The 17,468-nt window shown below is 36.1% G+C and overlaps 1 protein-coding gene across 1 annotated transcript; it reads left to right on the top strand.

Moving 5' to 3' along the window:
- The first annotated feature begins 1,904 nt into the window (after nucleotides 1-1,904).
- LOC114826596 (transport inhibitor response 1-like protein) lies at nucleotides 1,905-5,266 on the top strand. The gene is made up of 3 exons (XM_029107186.2): nucleotides 1,905-2,795; nucleotides 3,113-3,614; nucleotides 3,692-5,266. The coding sequence occupies exons 1-3, from the start codon at nucleotides 2,170-2,172 to the stop codon at nucleotides 4,460-4,462; spliced, it is 1,899 nt and encodes a 632-aa protein (XP_028963019.2). The 5' UTR covers nucleotides 1,905-2,169; the 3' UTR covers nucleotides 4,463-5,266.
- Nucleotides 5,267-17,468: the final 12,202 nt, after the last annotated feature.

Here is a 17,468-nt window from a genome sequence, read left to right as displayed (position 1 = left end):
CACTTTCTTAGAGAAAGCGTATGTACTGACAAAACCCTTTTCTTTTTCCATTCGTGGATGTAAGTAACTCATTTAAAATTTCTTATCTTAATAAGATTTTTCTTTTGTCCTATAGTTTCTATATTATCAAGAATAATATTTGTGTAGATGAGTAGGAGCTTGTACTCAGAAATTTTTCGTATTTTATTCATAAATCTTCGTGGGACGGAAATGTAAAAGCATTACGAATCGTCTATCTATTTGCTATAATTGATTCACTTAAGGACCTTAGTTTTGATTCAGTTTTTTCAAAGATTTGTACAGAATGATATGAATAGTTCCAATTATAAGTACAAAGTAAATCAGACATGAAGAATTTCGGGTAGCCAAATATTGCTAAATAATAATATGAAATTAAATTTTTTTTTTTTGCAAAAGATAATAAAATAAAGTCTTAGTAACTTGCTTACTTTCATTAATAAATAAAATGCGATAATTTGAAGTATTCCAATTTGCGAGCGGGAAAGCTAATTTTTCTTGAGGCGTTTGCTACTCCAGTTTATTCTCATTTGTACATGAAACTTTGGTCTCTAATTAGTGTTGACTAGTGTGATTGTTTCAGTTTTCAACTTTGATCACTTATAATTATTTTATCGTTGGAATTTTCTTGGTAATTTTACTAACTGGTTTAACGGATTTTAGTTAACGAGAGACATATATAAATATTCAATCAGTTTTAATCACTTCAAGCTAAGTTAACTCCCACTTGTTGATTGTCACCAAGTTAAAGTTAATTCCCACTTGTTTTAAAGGTTATATAAACCACAAGTTAAAACCAATTATTTCTTCTTGTTGCTTATTTGTTGTTTCCTTTAGCTTTTTCATATGGGAAAAGGATCCTTGCCGGATTCTTTTCCTAGAGATTTAAGGGATCATGTGATCATGTTCGTTCATCGTACATCGTACAGTTAAAAGTCATTTGAAATTTAAAATTAAACATAAATAATACTTAACAAAAATTGATCGCACGATGTACGATGAACAACCATGATCACGAGATCCTTTTCCTTTCATATGGTTGGTAAAATCAATTCATGTTTAAGTTATTTATTTTTAAGGATCGAATTACATATTATAATGTGGGAGCTACAATGTTTTAACTCTTCAATCTATATGCAAGGGAAGTCAAACCAATTTATTCAGCTTAGGGTCGACAAGTTCGAAGTAATTTATTCATCCACTTCTTGCCCTTTATAATAGTTTGAGTGAGTATAATACTTATGTATAGAAATCAAGCAGGCTGATTTTAATATTGGTATCACACTCAAATTTTCTAACTTACTATAAAATTATGATTTTTATATGGGTTCAAAATATTGGTGTCACACTAACTTTTTCTGACATTTTGTAAAAAATACTAATACTAAGAATCATAAACCTACTACTAATGTAAATAAAAGTAAGTGGTGAGAAAGGAACAGTCCACAAATTTACTGAACAAAAGGGAGTTGTCCACAAATTTACATGAAATGTTAGGGAGAAAATAGCAAAAGAAAAAGGAAGAGGAAAGAAAGAAGGATATGATAATCCTAGAAGAAAAAGAAAAGGAGAGAAAAAGGACAAGGATTGTAAAGGGCAAAAACCCCAAATAATGGAGGAGGAGAAGTGTGGAGAGCCATTGGATGGGATGGATAGTAGAGATACAAGAGAGAGAAAGCATGGAGAATCCCAATGCTCAGAGAGACACTGAGACACAGACAGCATAGCCATAGCCCTACTGTTCACTCTCCCCCTGTGACCAATTAATTGTTAAATTAATCCCAACCCATCATCTCCATTTCTCTGCATATCGCCTCACACCCACCTCTCTATCCCTCTATCCCAACCCATCATCTCCATTTCTCTGCATATCGCCTCACACCCACCTCTCTATCCCTCTCTCTCTCTCTCTCTCTCTCTCTCTCTCTCTCATCATATCAAACCCCCAAATCCAATTCACTCCTCCATCAGAGCCCCATAACGTGATCTGATTTAAAAATTCACCAAAAAAGATTCGATTTTTGATATTTTTATTTGATCAAAAACCCAAAACTCAGATCACCATCCCAGTTTCAGAGATTGTTAAGAGAGAGAGGGAGAGAGAGAGAGAGAGAGAGAGAGAGGAGAGAGAAGTGAGAAGGAAGGGCTTTTATGGTTGAGGACCCATCAATCCCTTCATCCTCCTCATCCCAAATGTCCGAGGATGACGACCGATCTCCGTCCTTGGATCTCATCGACGGTCCAATCCCCTCCAGCAAGTCCCGCAACTGCTCCGGAGTTTCTGTGTCCGGCGGCGGCACCTCCGTCGAGTACACCGTTCCCTATCCGGACCAAGTCCTTGAGAATGTTCTTGAAAACGTCCTCTGCTTCCTCACCTCCCGCCGCGACCGCAGCGCCGCCTCATTGGTCTGCAAGTCCTGGTACCGCGCGGAGGCCCTCACCAGATCCGAGCTCTTCATCGGCAACTGCTACGCCGTCTCTCCCCGCCGGGCCACGGCCCGGTTCACCCGGGTCCGGGCCCTGACCATCAAGGGCAAGCCCCGGTTCGCCGATTTCAACCTCATGCCGGCCAATTGGGGGGCCCACTTGGCGCCGTGGGTGTCCTCCATGGCCAAGGCGTACCCGTGGCTCGAGAAGCTCTGCCTGAAGCGGATGTCCGTGACGGATGACGATCTTGCCCTCTTGGCTGAGTCGTTTGCTGGGTTCAAGGAGCTCGTCCTGGTTTGCTGCGATGGGTTCGGGACCAGTGGGCTCGCCGTCTTCGTTAGCAAGTGCAGGTACTTTGCAAATTTCGTTATTAGTTTCAGATCAATTTCTTAATTAAGTTTTTATTAGTGTAAACAATGATGGGTTAGATCCGTGAAATGGGTTTCAATCGGGGTTTGAGTAGAAAGGTTGAAGCTTTAATGGGTATTATTGTTTGGATCTGATTAGTGTTTTTAGATCTATTTCGGGTTTCTGGGTTTGTTTGGATAAACTGCTTTGTCTTTTTTCGATATGAAGTATTTGAATCTATGAAGTGCCTAGATAATGTGAAATTGCAGTGGGGAATCGCATAGTGGGGTTAATGTGTGTATGTGTGTGTATTCTGCAGGCAGCTTAGAGTGCTTGATCTGACCGAAACCGAAGTTATGGACGATGAGGTGGATTGGATATGTTGTTTTCCGGAGAGTCAAACGTTTCTCGAATCTCTGATGTTCGATTGTGTGGAATGCCACATAAATTTCGAGGCATTGGAGAAGCTAGTGGCTAGGTCACCTTCCCTGAAGAAACTGAGGTTGAACCGCCATGTTTCAATTGGGCAGCTATACCGCCTGATGGTCCGAGCTCCTCAACTGACGCACTTAGGAACGGGCTCGTTCAATTTATCTGAGGGCATGGCTCAGGGTGATCAAGAACTGGATTATGTCTCTGCTTTTGCTGCTTGCAAATCCTTAGTTTGTCTCTCTGGGTTCCGGGAGATATTGCTGGATTACATTCCTGCAATTTACCCTGTCTGTAGTAATCTCACCTCTCTGAACTTGAGCTATGCGAACATCACTGCGGAACAACTTAAACCAGTCATAACCCAATGCCACAAACTCCAGTCTTTTTGGGTATGTGTTGTGTGTATTAATGTGTAAACACTGGAGATAATTGACTTTTGAAGCTTAATATGGATATCTTTGTGCAGGTACTCGATTCAATATGTGATGAAGGACTTAAGGCAGTGGCTGCAACTTGCAAGGAATTGCGTGAGCTTCGGGTTTTTCCTGTTAATGCTCAGGAGGATGCGGAGGGCCCTGTTTCTGAGGTGGGTCTAGAAGCAATTTCTGAGGGTTGTAGAAAACTGCGGTCTATTTTATACTTCTGTCAGCGCATGACAAATGCAGCTGTAATAGCAATGTCAAAGAATTGCTCAGAACTTGTGGTGTTTCGTCTTTGTATAATGGGGCGCCGCCTGCCTGACCATGTTACTGGTGAACCTATGGATGAAGGTTTCGGAGCAATAGTTATGAACTGTAAGAAGCTCACCCGCCTTGCTGTGTCAGGTTTATTGACTGATCGGGCATTCAGCTACATTGGAAAATATGGAAAGTTGGTTCGAACCCTTTCAGTTGCCTTTGCCGGTGATAGTGACTTAGGGCTTAAGTACGTGCTTGAGGGCTGCCATAAATTGCAAAAGCTTGAAATAAGGGACAGCCCATTTGGGGATACAGCATTGTGTTCTGGTTTGCACCACTATTACAATATGAGATTCCTTTGGATGTCTTCGTGTTCGCTAACACGCCAAGGTTGTTGGGCGATTGCTCGAGAACTGCCTCGCCTCGTGGTGGAAGTGATGAAGAGTAATGAAGGGGAGGAAGAGGGTGATAATTTTGATACACTATACATGTACCGATCCCTTGAGGGTCCCAGGGATGATATTCCGCAATTTGTTGAAATCCTGAGACCAGGCATTTAGCTTGAATGTGTTTCATCTCTTACTGTGGTGGCATCTGAGCAAGTTAAACACTTGTTTGTTGGGGGAAAAACGTTCTGCGGGTGACTTTTATATAACCCGCGAGATGGTTCCTGCAGTGGCTTTCGATTCTTTGAACGAAGGTGAGTAAAAAGCTTGCAGTCCTGTGCTGGGGCTGTTGCAATGACGATTGGGTGCCACAATTGCAATGGCATTCACAGCACTGTCGACTGCATTTCTTCTCGGCTTTGGTTCTTCCCGAACTCAGGGGAGGGGTGCAGATGCTGTGGATCAATGGCTCTGCAAGGTATTGGATTACCCAAATGTTGTATTGGTACGCTTCTAAATTTCATGTTTGTTTTTGCTTCCATATTCATTTGATCATAAACAAATGCTACCGGAGGGGGTGAAGGGAGCGTTGATTAGAGACTCACAAGCTATCCCATCTTCAGAGGAATTGGGGAAATGGAAGATAGGTTTGAAGCGGACGACCGGAAAGATTAAATTTACACGCTCCTCCCCTGCGCCGCCGGTAGAGAAGTAAAGGAAGAGAGAGAGAGAGAGAGCTTAGTCTGTTTATTTTGATTCAAATGGTAGTTTATTTTTTAAGCTGTAGACTGATACAATCTCATCTCATTCTCTCTCTCTCTCTCTTGCCTCTCTCTCTTGCCTCTCTCTCTCTGCAGTTTCAAAGTGTTTGTTTCTTTCAGATGTGGTGTTGTAGTACCTGACTGTTGAATTTATTATTGTTATTATTAGCAAATGTTGATCATCTGGTTAATAAATGCATAAATATGCATGGGACCATATCGTTGCCTATTTTTTCCTTGACTGGAATGATCAATTGGCACTGAAATAAATCCTTAATGATTTTGTGGATTCAAGAAACCCGCGGCGGTGTCGGGAGTTTCCGGCTAGGAAACCCCTTCCCCCCAAAGATAAGAGTTGATATCAGCTACCGCCGGTCGGTTGATACCGGAGAATGAGTAACCTGGTCCTGAGACCTCAGGTGCAAAGGAAAAACCCTAATCAATACAAATTGCCATGCTTACAAAAGGTTTCGGGTCCGTTTTTGGGTACGAGTAAAACTGGCTTTTACTTGCTCCTATTGCCTGTGGAATAATTTGCGCTACTAGGTTTTGCTGACCTGTATATAGTTAAGAGTGGGGCCAGTCATCCGATGACTTGTCACACCCCCGTGATTGCGTTATAAAGTAGCCAACTCTAATCCCTTCACAAACTCCTCTCTCTCTCTCTCCCTCTCTCTCTCCCCATCTCATAATTAAAAGAAGCAAAAAAAAGAAAAGAAAAAAAAAATTCTATCTGCCCTCATTGTTGTTTCCATCAAGCTATATGGAAGGGCGAAGATTGTTTAAAAAGACAGACTATTTTGGTAGCGGGATTACCTAAGACAAACCTCCAACAAAAAGCAAGTGGTTTCCCTCTCTGCTTTTTAACCCGGTCTCATGAATCGTGGTCATTCACAATCCATGAGGGTGGATTGGGGTCTAATTGCTTCGGATAAGCGGGTGTCATGTATGGGCGCTTATCCACAATGCATATGGTGGGAATAGTCGCTGACAAAGAATGAAAGGATGATAACCTTTGCTTTTTGATTCTATCATTCCTTCTAAGTTTGCATTTTTTTTTTTTTTTTTTTTTTTTGTCCTTTTTTCCATCAACCATCCTTGTCCCCAGAGAAAAAGTGAAGACCCAAAAAAAAAAAAAAAAAACTGATATAGACCTTACACAAGGATGAGGAACGACACATCAATCAATCTTAACCGTCCATTACATAGATGACCCATTGTGATTGAGCCGACTCACCTACTTGCACCCCATCATTTTTATCTAAATACAAAACTTCACCAAATTAAATGGCCCTGGATCACAACCCCATTTGCTTAGCACATGCATATTATCTTAACACACCCACACATTATTAATGTGTATTGCAGTGGGAAGCTCCGCTTTTTTAGAGAATGACATACATAAAACTGATTTATTGATAAGTAATATTTTGAATTAATCATACACATTGCTATGTCATCAAACGCCGCAAACAGCACAATGACAGTAACATATAAGTTATTCTCCCTTCTTCGGAACTGACTGATGGAGGAATATGTAGATCAAAAGGGTGACCCACAAAACTGGTGATTAAGTATATGGTCACGTGTATGGCATAAGAGCTTGCTGGGATACCATTTATTATTATTTAACCCATTAATTAAACACAAAAATAATGAAAGTTACAACTTGTTAATATAATCATGCATTTAAAGGAGTGGTCGGAAGGCAGAGAAGCAGAGAAGCCTAACGGACAAAAACAACTAATTTGTAATTGGCTGGTGTTTGAATCCAGTGTGTCAAGTGGTAGTGGGGTGTGCTCTTGTTCTCTTCTGATGGAAAAATTAAAAAAAAAAAAAAAATAAAAGTCGGTGAAGCCAAAGGAATTAGGGTTTTTCTTAGTTTTTAAGTTTTTATAATTATTTTGATTTAATTTTATAATTTGACCTTTATTTGTGTTCAGCACATTCATGGCTGAACTAAGCACGAGGTCAACCACTAAACTTTATTTATGACAAATCTTATTTTATTTTTTTGCTTTTGTAGTTTGCCCACCATGCCTTTCTTGATTGAACCTCTTCCGTAACCCTAATTAGTGAACCTCTCAAGAATAATCAATAACTTTAAACATTTGGTCCTATGATCGTATGATACGTGCTATGGAGATTACAGTTACACACCGTCGACACTTCTTTTGGTAAGCACATGAAGAGCAACTACTTTTTGAGTGCATATAAGGTCCGCTAATTCTCTAATGTGAAATTCGCAATCTCAACACTATTAATATGGATACTATATATATGTGGTGTATTGGCCGATAGAAATTAGGAAATTTAACAAAAAGTTCCCGGTACTGTTTACCTTAACGAAAAACCAATTTTTTACACTAAAAAGTCAATCATGATACTATTTACTTTACCCTTTATTTTGTTATTATCGTTAAAATTCAAAGTTTTCAAGCTTTTTTTCATTATTTTTCCTTAGAAATTATAGGACACAGTCTGAAACCAAACTGAGTATTATCTCAAATATCCGACCACTACTTTCGTAATAACATGAATGAGTTTCTACTTAACCAATTTTATCAGGCGTGTTTAAAATATCGGTATAGGTAGAAATATCGAAATGTAAATTTATAGAATCATTGATATATCAATAAAGAAAATTAATGAAAAGAGCTTAAAAACTTTGAGTTTTAACGATAAGAACAATATAAAGGGCAAAATTAATAGTACCAGGATTGACCTTTTAGTGTAAAAATATGGTTTTTTGTTAAAGTGAACATTACCATGAGCTTTCGTTAAAGTTCCTTGATATAAGCTGCATTCGATGGAAATTATGGAATTTGCAATGGGGTGGCTATATCAACTCCTTCAGATTTAGTCAAAATTATAGAACAATTTCTCAAAAAAAAAAAAAAAAAATCAAAAGTTTGAAATCTAAGATAGGTTTTGGCAAAATTTTTGTAGTGAATTGGTGAATTCATAAATATTCATTGATTTTCTTATATCTCACCGATATAAAGTGAAGTTTGCATTTCATCCCCTTCCATATCAATTCTTAATTTTTCAGATATTTCGACGAAAATATAAAAAATTTCGTGAATAGCTTAGACACTGATCAAACGTAAGTTAGCTAATTTTGTGATTAGTATATGTTCTTATTAAAGATCTAAAGTATGGCATTATAATTTTTGAACAAGCATGTCTGCTACGGCTAGGGTTTTAATTAGTAAGATAACCTTAAGCTATTCAGCTATGAGTTTTCCGAGAGGCTTCAAGTTGTAAATTACTTTCAATATAATTAAACTTGAACTTTGGATCCAATAATGGGGTTGATAATAACATTTTTATATAACATTTTTATAATACTAAATGGTATGGTCTTTTTAAATTTTAATATTTAACGTTGCGTTTGCCGACATCTTAGCTGAACTAAAACTTGATTATTTATTGCTTTTGAATGACAATTAAATTTTATTAAAATCTTAAAATTGGGGTTTGGTATAAAATTAAGTGATAAACAAATTAGGGTGGATCGGTGAGGGTTTGTTTGGCAAATCCCCTATTCACATGCAACGTGTTATATAGCAAAATTAAATTAGTAAAGCCAGTAAGACGCAAACAGCGGCCGAACGAAACATGGCATATGCTGCTGCTAAATAAATAGTAAGAGGTGGAAGCCAAATCCAAACTCCAAGTGAAGGAATAGATGTTTAACCAATCCTCTTTGAAATTGTGTGAGCATAACAATCAAATACAAACAAATCTATGTTTTGATGTAAACCTAATTTTTGACTGATGTCGTTTAGTTATCGAACTGTATAGAAACAGTTGAATAAAATTTGTAAAAGTATTACGAATTGTCATTGTATTTGCTACAATAGATTGACTAAACTAACTTAGTTTTAATTTATTTTTTATAAACATAATATTTACAAAGTGATTCATAATATAAACAGTTGTAATGATAAGCACAAAACTCTGTGATTCGAACACGAAAAATCTGATTAGGAATTTATACTCATATTTGAGTAGTCAATCCATATGTAATTATTAGAACATATTGCAGTACTTGCATGCATGCACATCTAGATACTAAAACTTCAATATGCGAATAAGAAGCTAACTACTAATTAGATAGGGACTACATAAAAAATTCCGCACGGATGATTTACTGAAATAAAAAAAATGACAATAGAGAACATTAAGTTCAAACGTTATAGGCTTAATTTTTTTTAAAAGAAAAAAAATATAGATTTACCTAATAAATTGAAGGAACTTTGGATGCGGTCTCTAGTTATGAGTATTTTTTGACTGAAACCTTATTGGTTTTCATTTTTTTTATCAAAGTCCCTGACATTATTACTATAATATATTTCTATGTAGGTTATTATATTTTCTTAAATTAAAAATTAAAATTTACTTGTAAGTGAGAGATCTTAGGTTCAATCATCGGCAAAGGTAAAGTTGAACCACATTATAATGGCAAACCCATTGTAAGACTTAGCTAACTCCCACTCACTTAGTGTAGATACTATCGTTTGTTAAAAAACAAACATTAAAAATCTTTTTAGAAAAAAGTTAATGTGTACAAACTTATTCTATTTTTTTTTTAGTTTATTTAGGAGTGTTTTGAATTGAAAAATTAATTAGGATTTTAATAAGGGTGTGAGTATTAAAACGATAAATCAATTACTAATTTTTATTTAAAAAAGTATGTAACTTACATATAAATTCATTAATACATTAATGCCAAGGACTTCGTTTAAAATCTGAAAATTAATAAGGTCCCAATTAAGAACATTAGTAACAAAAAACCGGATACTAATTTACACTAAATTTAACTTCTGTGTGATTCTATGCAAGTAAATTTATCTCATGAATTTGTAATAAGGGACCAATGAAGTTGGTTATAGAGTTTTTTTGGGGTTACCGACGACAAGAGACTCGAGTCCAAGGTGTATAGATGTTTTTTATATTTTTATATTTTTATATTTTTTTTATTTTTCTGCGGGACATTAACCTAATGAATATGAACAAAAAATATCGTCGCCATCGCCCATTAAGTGCATTTTTGATCCAATAAAGTGGTGCATAACTATCTAAAGAGTCTACTAAATCATTTGATGGTATAAATACGCATTTGACTAAATCATTTGATGGTATAAATACGCATTGGATAAATCATTTGTAAATTTTCGTACTCAATAGGTTAATGTACTTTTGAAGGAGGTTGAAGCACCAAATTTAAAGTTGGCATTTTCCAAAAAGCAAAAGGGTTAATCTCTATTAGGGGTTAAACTTCAGTTATATTTCTCTCAAAAGAGATTGTGGAATCATATATTAAAAAAAAAGAAGGGTAAATTACATAGTAATCTCTCAGGTTTGAGGTCTATTGCAATTTTATACAACATCTTTAAAACATTTCACTTTCATACCTCAAGTACTATTTTATTTCAATTTTATACAACCGTTACATTTTCCATCAATGGATCTATTAAATACTGACGTGGCTGCCACATATATGCCACGTGGCTGTCAAATGTCTGTCACGTGGCAAATAAAATAATTTTTTTATGTTTTTTTAAAAAACATGTCTGCCACCTTTTTTTTTCTCTTTCTTCTTCTTCTTCTGGGTTTGGTCCCTTTTTTTTTTCCTTCTTCTTTCTTCTTCTTCTTCTTCTTCTTCTTCTTCCTCCTCCTCCTCCTCCTCCTCCTCCTTCTCTTCTTCTTCTTCCCTTCGATCATTCTTTTTTTTTTTTCTTCTTCTTCTTCCTCCTCCTCCTCTTTCTTCTTATCTTCTTCTTCCTCCTTCTAGTTCGGTCCCTTCTTTCTTCTTCTTCTTCTTCTCTTCCTCCTCTTTCTTCTCTTCTGGGTTCGGTCCTTTTTTTTTTCTTCTTATTCTTCTTCTTCTTCCTCCTCTTTCTTCTTCTCTTCTGGGTTCGATCCCCACGTTAGCATTTAACATATCCATGGATGAAAAATGTAACGGTTGTATGAAATTGAAATAAAATAGTACTTGAGGTATGAAAGTGAAATTGTATAAGATTGCAAATAGACCTCAAACCTGAGGGACTACTATGTAATTTACCCAAAAGAAAAAAATGAAAAGAAAGAAAGTGGATTGACATCCTGCAATAATTCACAAGCAAATGTACACATTGGCACTAATTAAAATTCTAAAGGGGTGTGATATCCACACACCTATTTTTATTTCTCACATACCCTTTTAATTTTTGGCCTTTGGATCGAATTAATTGAAGAAGAACAAGAGACAAAAATCAATCAGGGGTTGTGTGAGAAGTAAAAAAAAATGTGTGGACAGCAGACCCCATTCCAAAAAAGAACAAGCCAAGTCAAATTGTTAACTATTAATATTCTGCTCATAAAAGGTCATAGTACATGGATTGAGACTTACTCCAGATTTTTGTGTCCGGAGTCCGCAGACTGAGAGATTCGGACCATTCAAGTTCAATTATGCAGTCCTTATTAACTCATCTCATTGGCACACTTCACTAAAATTTTAAAACTTGAACGGCCTAGATCTCTTTCTCCATCTCTTGTGCAATCCGAATATATCGATCAATGGACGCCGAACATAGATATCTAGAATGAATCTCAATCCACGATACATAGCATAATACATCTGAAATTAAACAACATATATATATATATTATATCATATATTATGTTTGTTTTGGTGGGGTGGGTGTTGGTCCTCCTTATATTCCCCCCCTCTTCAATTCTTTTGTTTTGTGTTTGACGAGGGACACCAAAATATAATTTGGTATTGGAGATAAGATTGAACCCCACTTTAGATGTCTTGTTGTACATTCAGAAAGGTATTTGATAGGAAAAGGTTCAACTCCTTTGAAAGCTCAAGAAATCCACAAATTCCACAACTCAACAATCATGATTTAAGCTATTGGCCACTATCATCTGTCTCAATTCTATTTGGCTTTCCATATATTAATCATCAAAACCATTCCTTCTCACAAATTTTTACGGTGGTAAAATCTTCCTAAGTTTTAAATTTAGTATAAATACAGAGTTCATTTTTGCTTAATCTCCCTTAACTCAATGTGACCGTTAACACACACACATGACTTGTTGCATATGATTCTATCTCCCTAAATCAAACATGACCTAAAAGAATTTAGGTATCCTAAAAGGCACTGAAAAATGCTTATAGTTATCTAAAAACACTTCATAAAACTATATAAAAATCGGATTTATCCAAACCCATAGGTGCTTGCTTACAGACAATTCGAATTCCAATCAACTAGTCAAGGACGTGGCCACTCGCATTGCAAATGGACCAATTGGGTCAATCTAAATGGCTCTCTTTATCCTGCCTATGATTTTCTCTTGCTATAGGTGATTTAAATTGACAACTATTTAACGGATGAACAATGTATTATATAAATACATGATAATTATCTATGTCATCGGTGATGCTAGGCGGACAACATATTGAATGCTGACAGTACCTATGGTATTAAACAGTGCCATCCTCGCGGGGGATCAAATGTCTCCTAGCATATAAGAATTTTCAAGGGCCGTTCGATGATAACACAGATTTGCCAACTTGTGGAACATATAACATGAGGCCCAGGCCTTTTTGGATGCATGATTTGAAAAAGAGGAGGAGGGAATCTTCTAATCATTTCTCCTCTAGAATTCTTTTTAAATATTTCCCTACCTCTACTGCTTTAGGATCTCTTTGATCTGAGTGATGTGTAACATGCCACATGGACCTGAAATCATTTTATGTCGTCGAGATATATCTTCTTGTATATACAACTGATTGCAACGTAGATTCTCTCTTCTTTTTTTGTCTGACTAGCGGCATATTGCCTCGAGAGTCACAAACCCCTTTGAACATATACTCTTCCATTCAATTAATATATATATATATATATATATATATATATATATATATATATATATATAGAGCTTAAAGGGAGGGATCCCTATTTTTTGAAAAAAATGTGGATTAGGTGTGGGGCCCACTTCACATCTAATTTCAACGATCCGAACTGTTTATTTTGTTAGTCTCGATTCATATATCATCATTGCAAAAATTCAATTCAATCCGAAACCATTTGCCTATTTAATTATCAATATCAAATTTCATATTTTCTTATATAACAAAGTATTCGTTCATTTCCTTGAACCCAATTAGATGTCTTAAACATTTCCAATTTAGCTAATATTTTGCAAGGATGATCTATGAATTGAGACTAACAAAATAGACGGTTCGGATCGTTGAAATTAGATGTGAAGTGGGCCCCACACCTAATCCCCATTTTTTTCAAAAAATGGGGATCCCTCCCCTTAAGCTCTCTGTATATATATATATATATATATATATATATATATATATATATATATATATATATATATATATAGGAAATCTTTAAGGAAAGGGATCCCCATTTTTTTATAAAAATGGGGATTAATTGTGGGGTCCACATTATATCGAATTTTAACGATCCGAACCGTCTATTTTTCAAGTTGCATCTCATAGATCATCCTTACAAAATATTAGCCAAATCGGAAATGTTTAAGACATCTAATTGGGTTCAAAGAAATGAACGAATACTTTGTTATATAAGAAACAATGAAATTTTATCTTGATAATTAAATAGGCAAATGGTTTCGGATTAAATTGAATTTTTGCAAGAATAATCTATAAATCGAGACTTACAAAATAGACGGTTCGGATCGTTGAAGTTCGATGTGAAATGAGCTCCACACCTAATCCCTATTTTTTGAAAAAAATGGGGATCCCTTTGCATAAAGGGCCTGTATATATATATATATATATATATATATATATATATATATATATATATATATATATATATAACATAAATAATTCTATTATACTTCAGCGTATGACATATGCATCGTAAACAATTGGTAGTTAAATGTGCAGTATAAGATTTAACGAGTGGGGTGGTCATCGCACGACTAGAAATTCCGATGCATGCTCTCCTACATTATAGAGAAGGAAAATCCACAACCAAAACCCTCTTAAAAGCAAAAGTGAGTGGGGTGGTCGTCTTCCATCAAATTGGCACTTGAAAGATAAATAAGTGTCAGCCTTCAGTTTTCTTCAGCTGGTCAAAAGATCCATTGAAAGAAATTTGAGTTTCTTTTTTGAAAATTTTTCATGGTGGAGCCCAATTTGGCCATGAATCATGATCTTTAAATCTAAGCAAATACCAGTTAATATTATATTATGAAGAGAAGCATGGATTAAAGAAACCTAAAAATTAAAGGCACGAAGCTTTAAACTTTAAAGGCATTTTTCAAGGGTTTAAGCTTTGAAAATCTCAATAATTCATTGTCCACTATTTTACAAACTATCATGTACACTTTAAAAGTTTATGCCAAATAAGTCTCCAAAAGCATGATGCTAATGCAATTAAGAATTTAGAAGAAGCATGCATTAAACAAAATTTAAAAAAAAAGTTTCAGGATTTTACGAAGTGCTTTAAAATTTCTGAAGAGCAAAAAGAAGCTCAACTTTCTTTTGGTATGATTTTAAAATGGAAGGTGACTTTTACTCTTTTAAATTATTTTTGACGTCAGATTGAATAAATTAAACAAAACTAACAGACATGATTAAACAAAAGCGTGACTAGAAAAAGCATGCATTAAAATTAACAATTTTATTAACTAATTATGCAGTACCAATGTGCAAAGTTGAAGCTAGAAAGATTAGACTCAAATTTGATCAAAACTTTGCGGTTAGGTTTGTCAATTTCTTGCATGAACTGTTAACCCAACACAAAATGATACGAAAATAACAAGTTATGAGTCAACTCGTTAATTAGTCAGGTCTTTATCAAGCCATTTGTTAAGAATGGTATGACATGTAAACGACCCGTTTGCCAGGTCCATACATTAGGCATGGCAATATTTTGGATGATCCATTAATCTGACACAAAAATAACAGGTACTGGACCAACTTATTACGGAGTCAGGTCGTTATCAGATCAACTGATAAAAATATGTTAACATAACGGATTTTGATATGGCACAATTTGTTAAGATAACGGTATGACACAAATAATATAAATATGACAAACATGACCTATTTGCCAAGTTTACTTGTGGATATGCAAAAGAGAAATACCAATTATGAAAACAGTACAACTTTTTGATCCACTAACAAAAGCAATTTTTATCTTTGCATGTGACAAACTGTCACACTTCGAACTCCCTACTACACAACTGCGGCCAAGCACGCATGAAGGGTGGTCGTGTCCAATGATGGCCACCACGTTTAAACCTCAACAAACCTCGTGAGGGGACAATAGAAAAGTTGAAACTCTCCCACTGTTTCCGTCGCAGCCCATGCTCGCCTTATCCTAGAATTTGCTACATAAGACAGCTTACAGTTCCGGTAACTCCAATAACAGCGACAATTTGCCCTACACTTAAAACTCGAACCTCCTCTTTCCCTCTTGGCCTCCTTTATATTTTAAAAAAGGACTACCAACCATTCAGAATTCAGATACTCTTCCTGCATTCTATTAACCTAGAATATTATGATATACTAATATTATAGAACAATAGCAGAAAGAATGATGAAAAGACGAAGAAGAAAGCTCTGTATATTCTGAAGAACATATGAAATGCAATATATCCCAAATGTCAGTTACAACAACTATTTATAATAGCTAACGTTTCAATACAGAATGACTCAATTACCCTTTCTAACAACTTTCTTCTAACTAACTCAAACCAATTGATTAACCAATATAGTTACATGAATCAGTATGACTATATGGTTATTACTCCCCCCTCAAACTGAGCTGAGCTACCGAAGCTGAGTTTGTTGCAGAACCAACTCCCAAGCCAAGGGTTCTGCAATGTTTTTGAAATATTGGACTATGCAATCCCTTGGTGAATACATCAGCGACCTGATCCTCTGTCGGAATATAGTGAACCATAAGATCTCCTTTCTGGACCTTCTCATGCACAAAGTGATAATCAGTGTCAAGGTGTTTGATCTTGGAGTGAAAAACCGGATTTGAGCTTAAAGCCAATGCTGAGAGGTTATCACAGTATAAGGATGGTGGGACTGATATAGATTGATGAATATCCTTAAATACGGAGCGGATCCAAAACACATCAGCCGCACAGTGTGCCAATGCCTTGTACTCTGCCTCTGTAGAGCTTCTAGAGACTGTGGATTGCTTTTTAGACTGCCAAGAAATTGGATTTGTCCCAAGATACACAACAAAACCTGTAATGGATCTTCTGGTGTTGATATCGGCTGCCCAATCTGAGTCAGAATAAGCAGTTATATTGAAGTCCTTGCTTTTTGTATACTGTAAGCCATAGCCAATAGTGCCTTGTATATATCTCAAGATTCTTTTGACCAGAAACATATGTAAATCAGTTGGTTGTGCCATGAATTGACAAACCATGTTCACCGAATGGGCTATATCAGGCTGAGTAAAAGTTAGGTATTGAAGAGCCCCAGCTATACTTCTATAGTGACTCGGATCTGATAACATTGTTCCTTCACCAGCAAGAATTTGAGTATGAGGCTTAGATGGTGTTGAAGTAAACTTGCAGGTCTCCATGCCTGCCTTTTGTAACACATCCTTAGCATATTTAGTCTGTGATATAAACAAGGAACCGTCATCTCGATACTGTATATGCAGCCCCAAAAAGTAGGTTAACCGCCCCATATCTTTGAGATCAAACACACCAGCAAGATCATCGATTACAGACTGTAGTTTAACTGAGTTTGAACCAGTGAGAATTATGTCATCAACATACAACAATAAAAGGATTATGTCTCCACCATCAATTTTGACAAATAGACTACTATCTGAAAGAGAGGATTGAAATCCAATAGCAGGAAGAAAGCTAGTAAATTTCGAATTCCAAGCTCGAGGAGCCTGTTTTAACCCATAAAGGGATTTGACCAATTTGCAGACATGATCAGGACATGTAGCATCCACAAACCCTTGTGGTTGTTTCATATAAACCTCTTCTTCCAAGTCTCCATGAAGAAAAGCGTTTTTGATATCAAGTTGCCTTAATTGCCAACTGAACTGAGCTGCTAAGGCTAAGATAAGTCTTACAGTGGTATGTCTAACCACTGGACTGAATGTCTCTGAGTAATCCAAGCCGTGCTCTTGAGAGTACCCCTGTGCCACCAACCGGGCTTTGAACCTAGATATGCTCCCATCAGGATTTTTCTTGACTTTATACACCCACTTACTTCCAATAATAGATCGATGGGATGGAGGTGGAACAAGTATCCAAGTGCCTTGAGTTTTCAGTGCATTAAATTCCTCTTGCATGGCAAGTTGCCATTCTGGTTTCAATGATGCAGCTTTAAAATTTCTAGGTTCTTCCCCATCTGTGATGTCAGCAAGAAACGAAAAACCCCCAGACAAATTTGT

This window comes from Malus domestica, chromosome 08 (genome assembly GCF_042453785.1).
Source record: "Malus domestica chromosome 08, GDT2T_hap1".
NCBI classification, from domain to species: domain Eukaryota; kingdom Viridiplantae; phylum Streptophyta; class Magnoliopsida; order Rosales; family Rosaceae; genus Malus; species Malus domestica.
The sequence above is the reverse complement of the archived record's forward strand: the minus strand, read 5'-3'. Positions and strand labels throughout refer to the sequence as shown.

What these genes read in the sequence shown, in the direction of transcription:
- LOC114826596 (XM_029107186.2), top strand. Translation starts at nt 2,170, where the DNA reads ATGGTTGAGGACCCATCAATCCCTTCATCCTCCTCATCCCAAATGTCC. An exon ending in GTCTTCGTTAGCAAGTGCAG is followed by an intron (nt 2,796 to 3,112) that starts GTACTTTGCAAA and finishes TGTATTCTGCAG; the next exon opens with GCAGCTTAGAGTGCTTGATC. An exon ending in ACAAACTCCAGTCTTTTTGG is followed by an intron (nt 3,615 to 3,691) that starts GTATGTGTTGTG and finishes ATCTTTGTGCAG; the next exon opens with GTACTCGATTCAATATGTGA.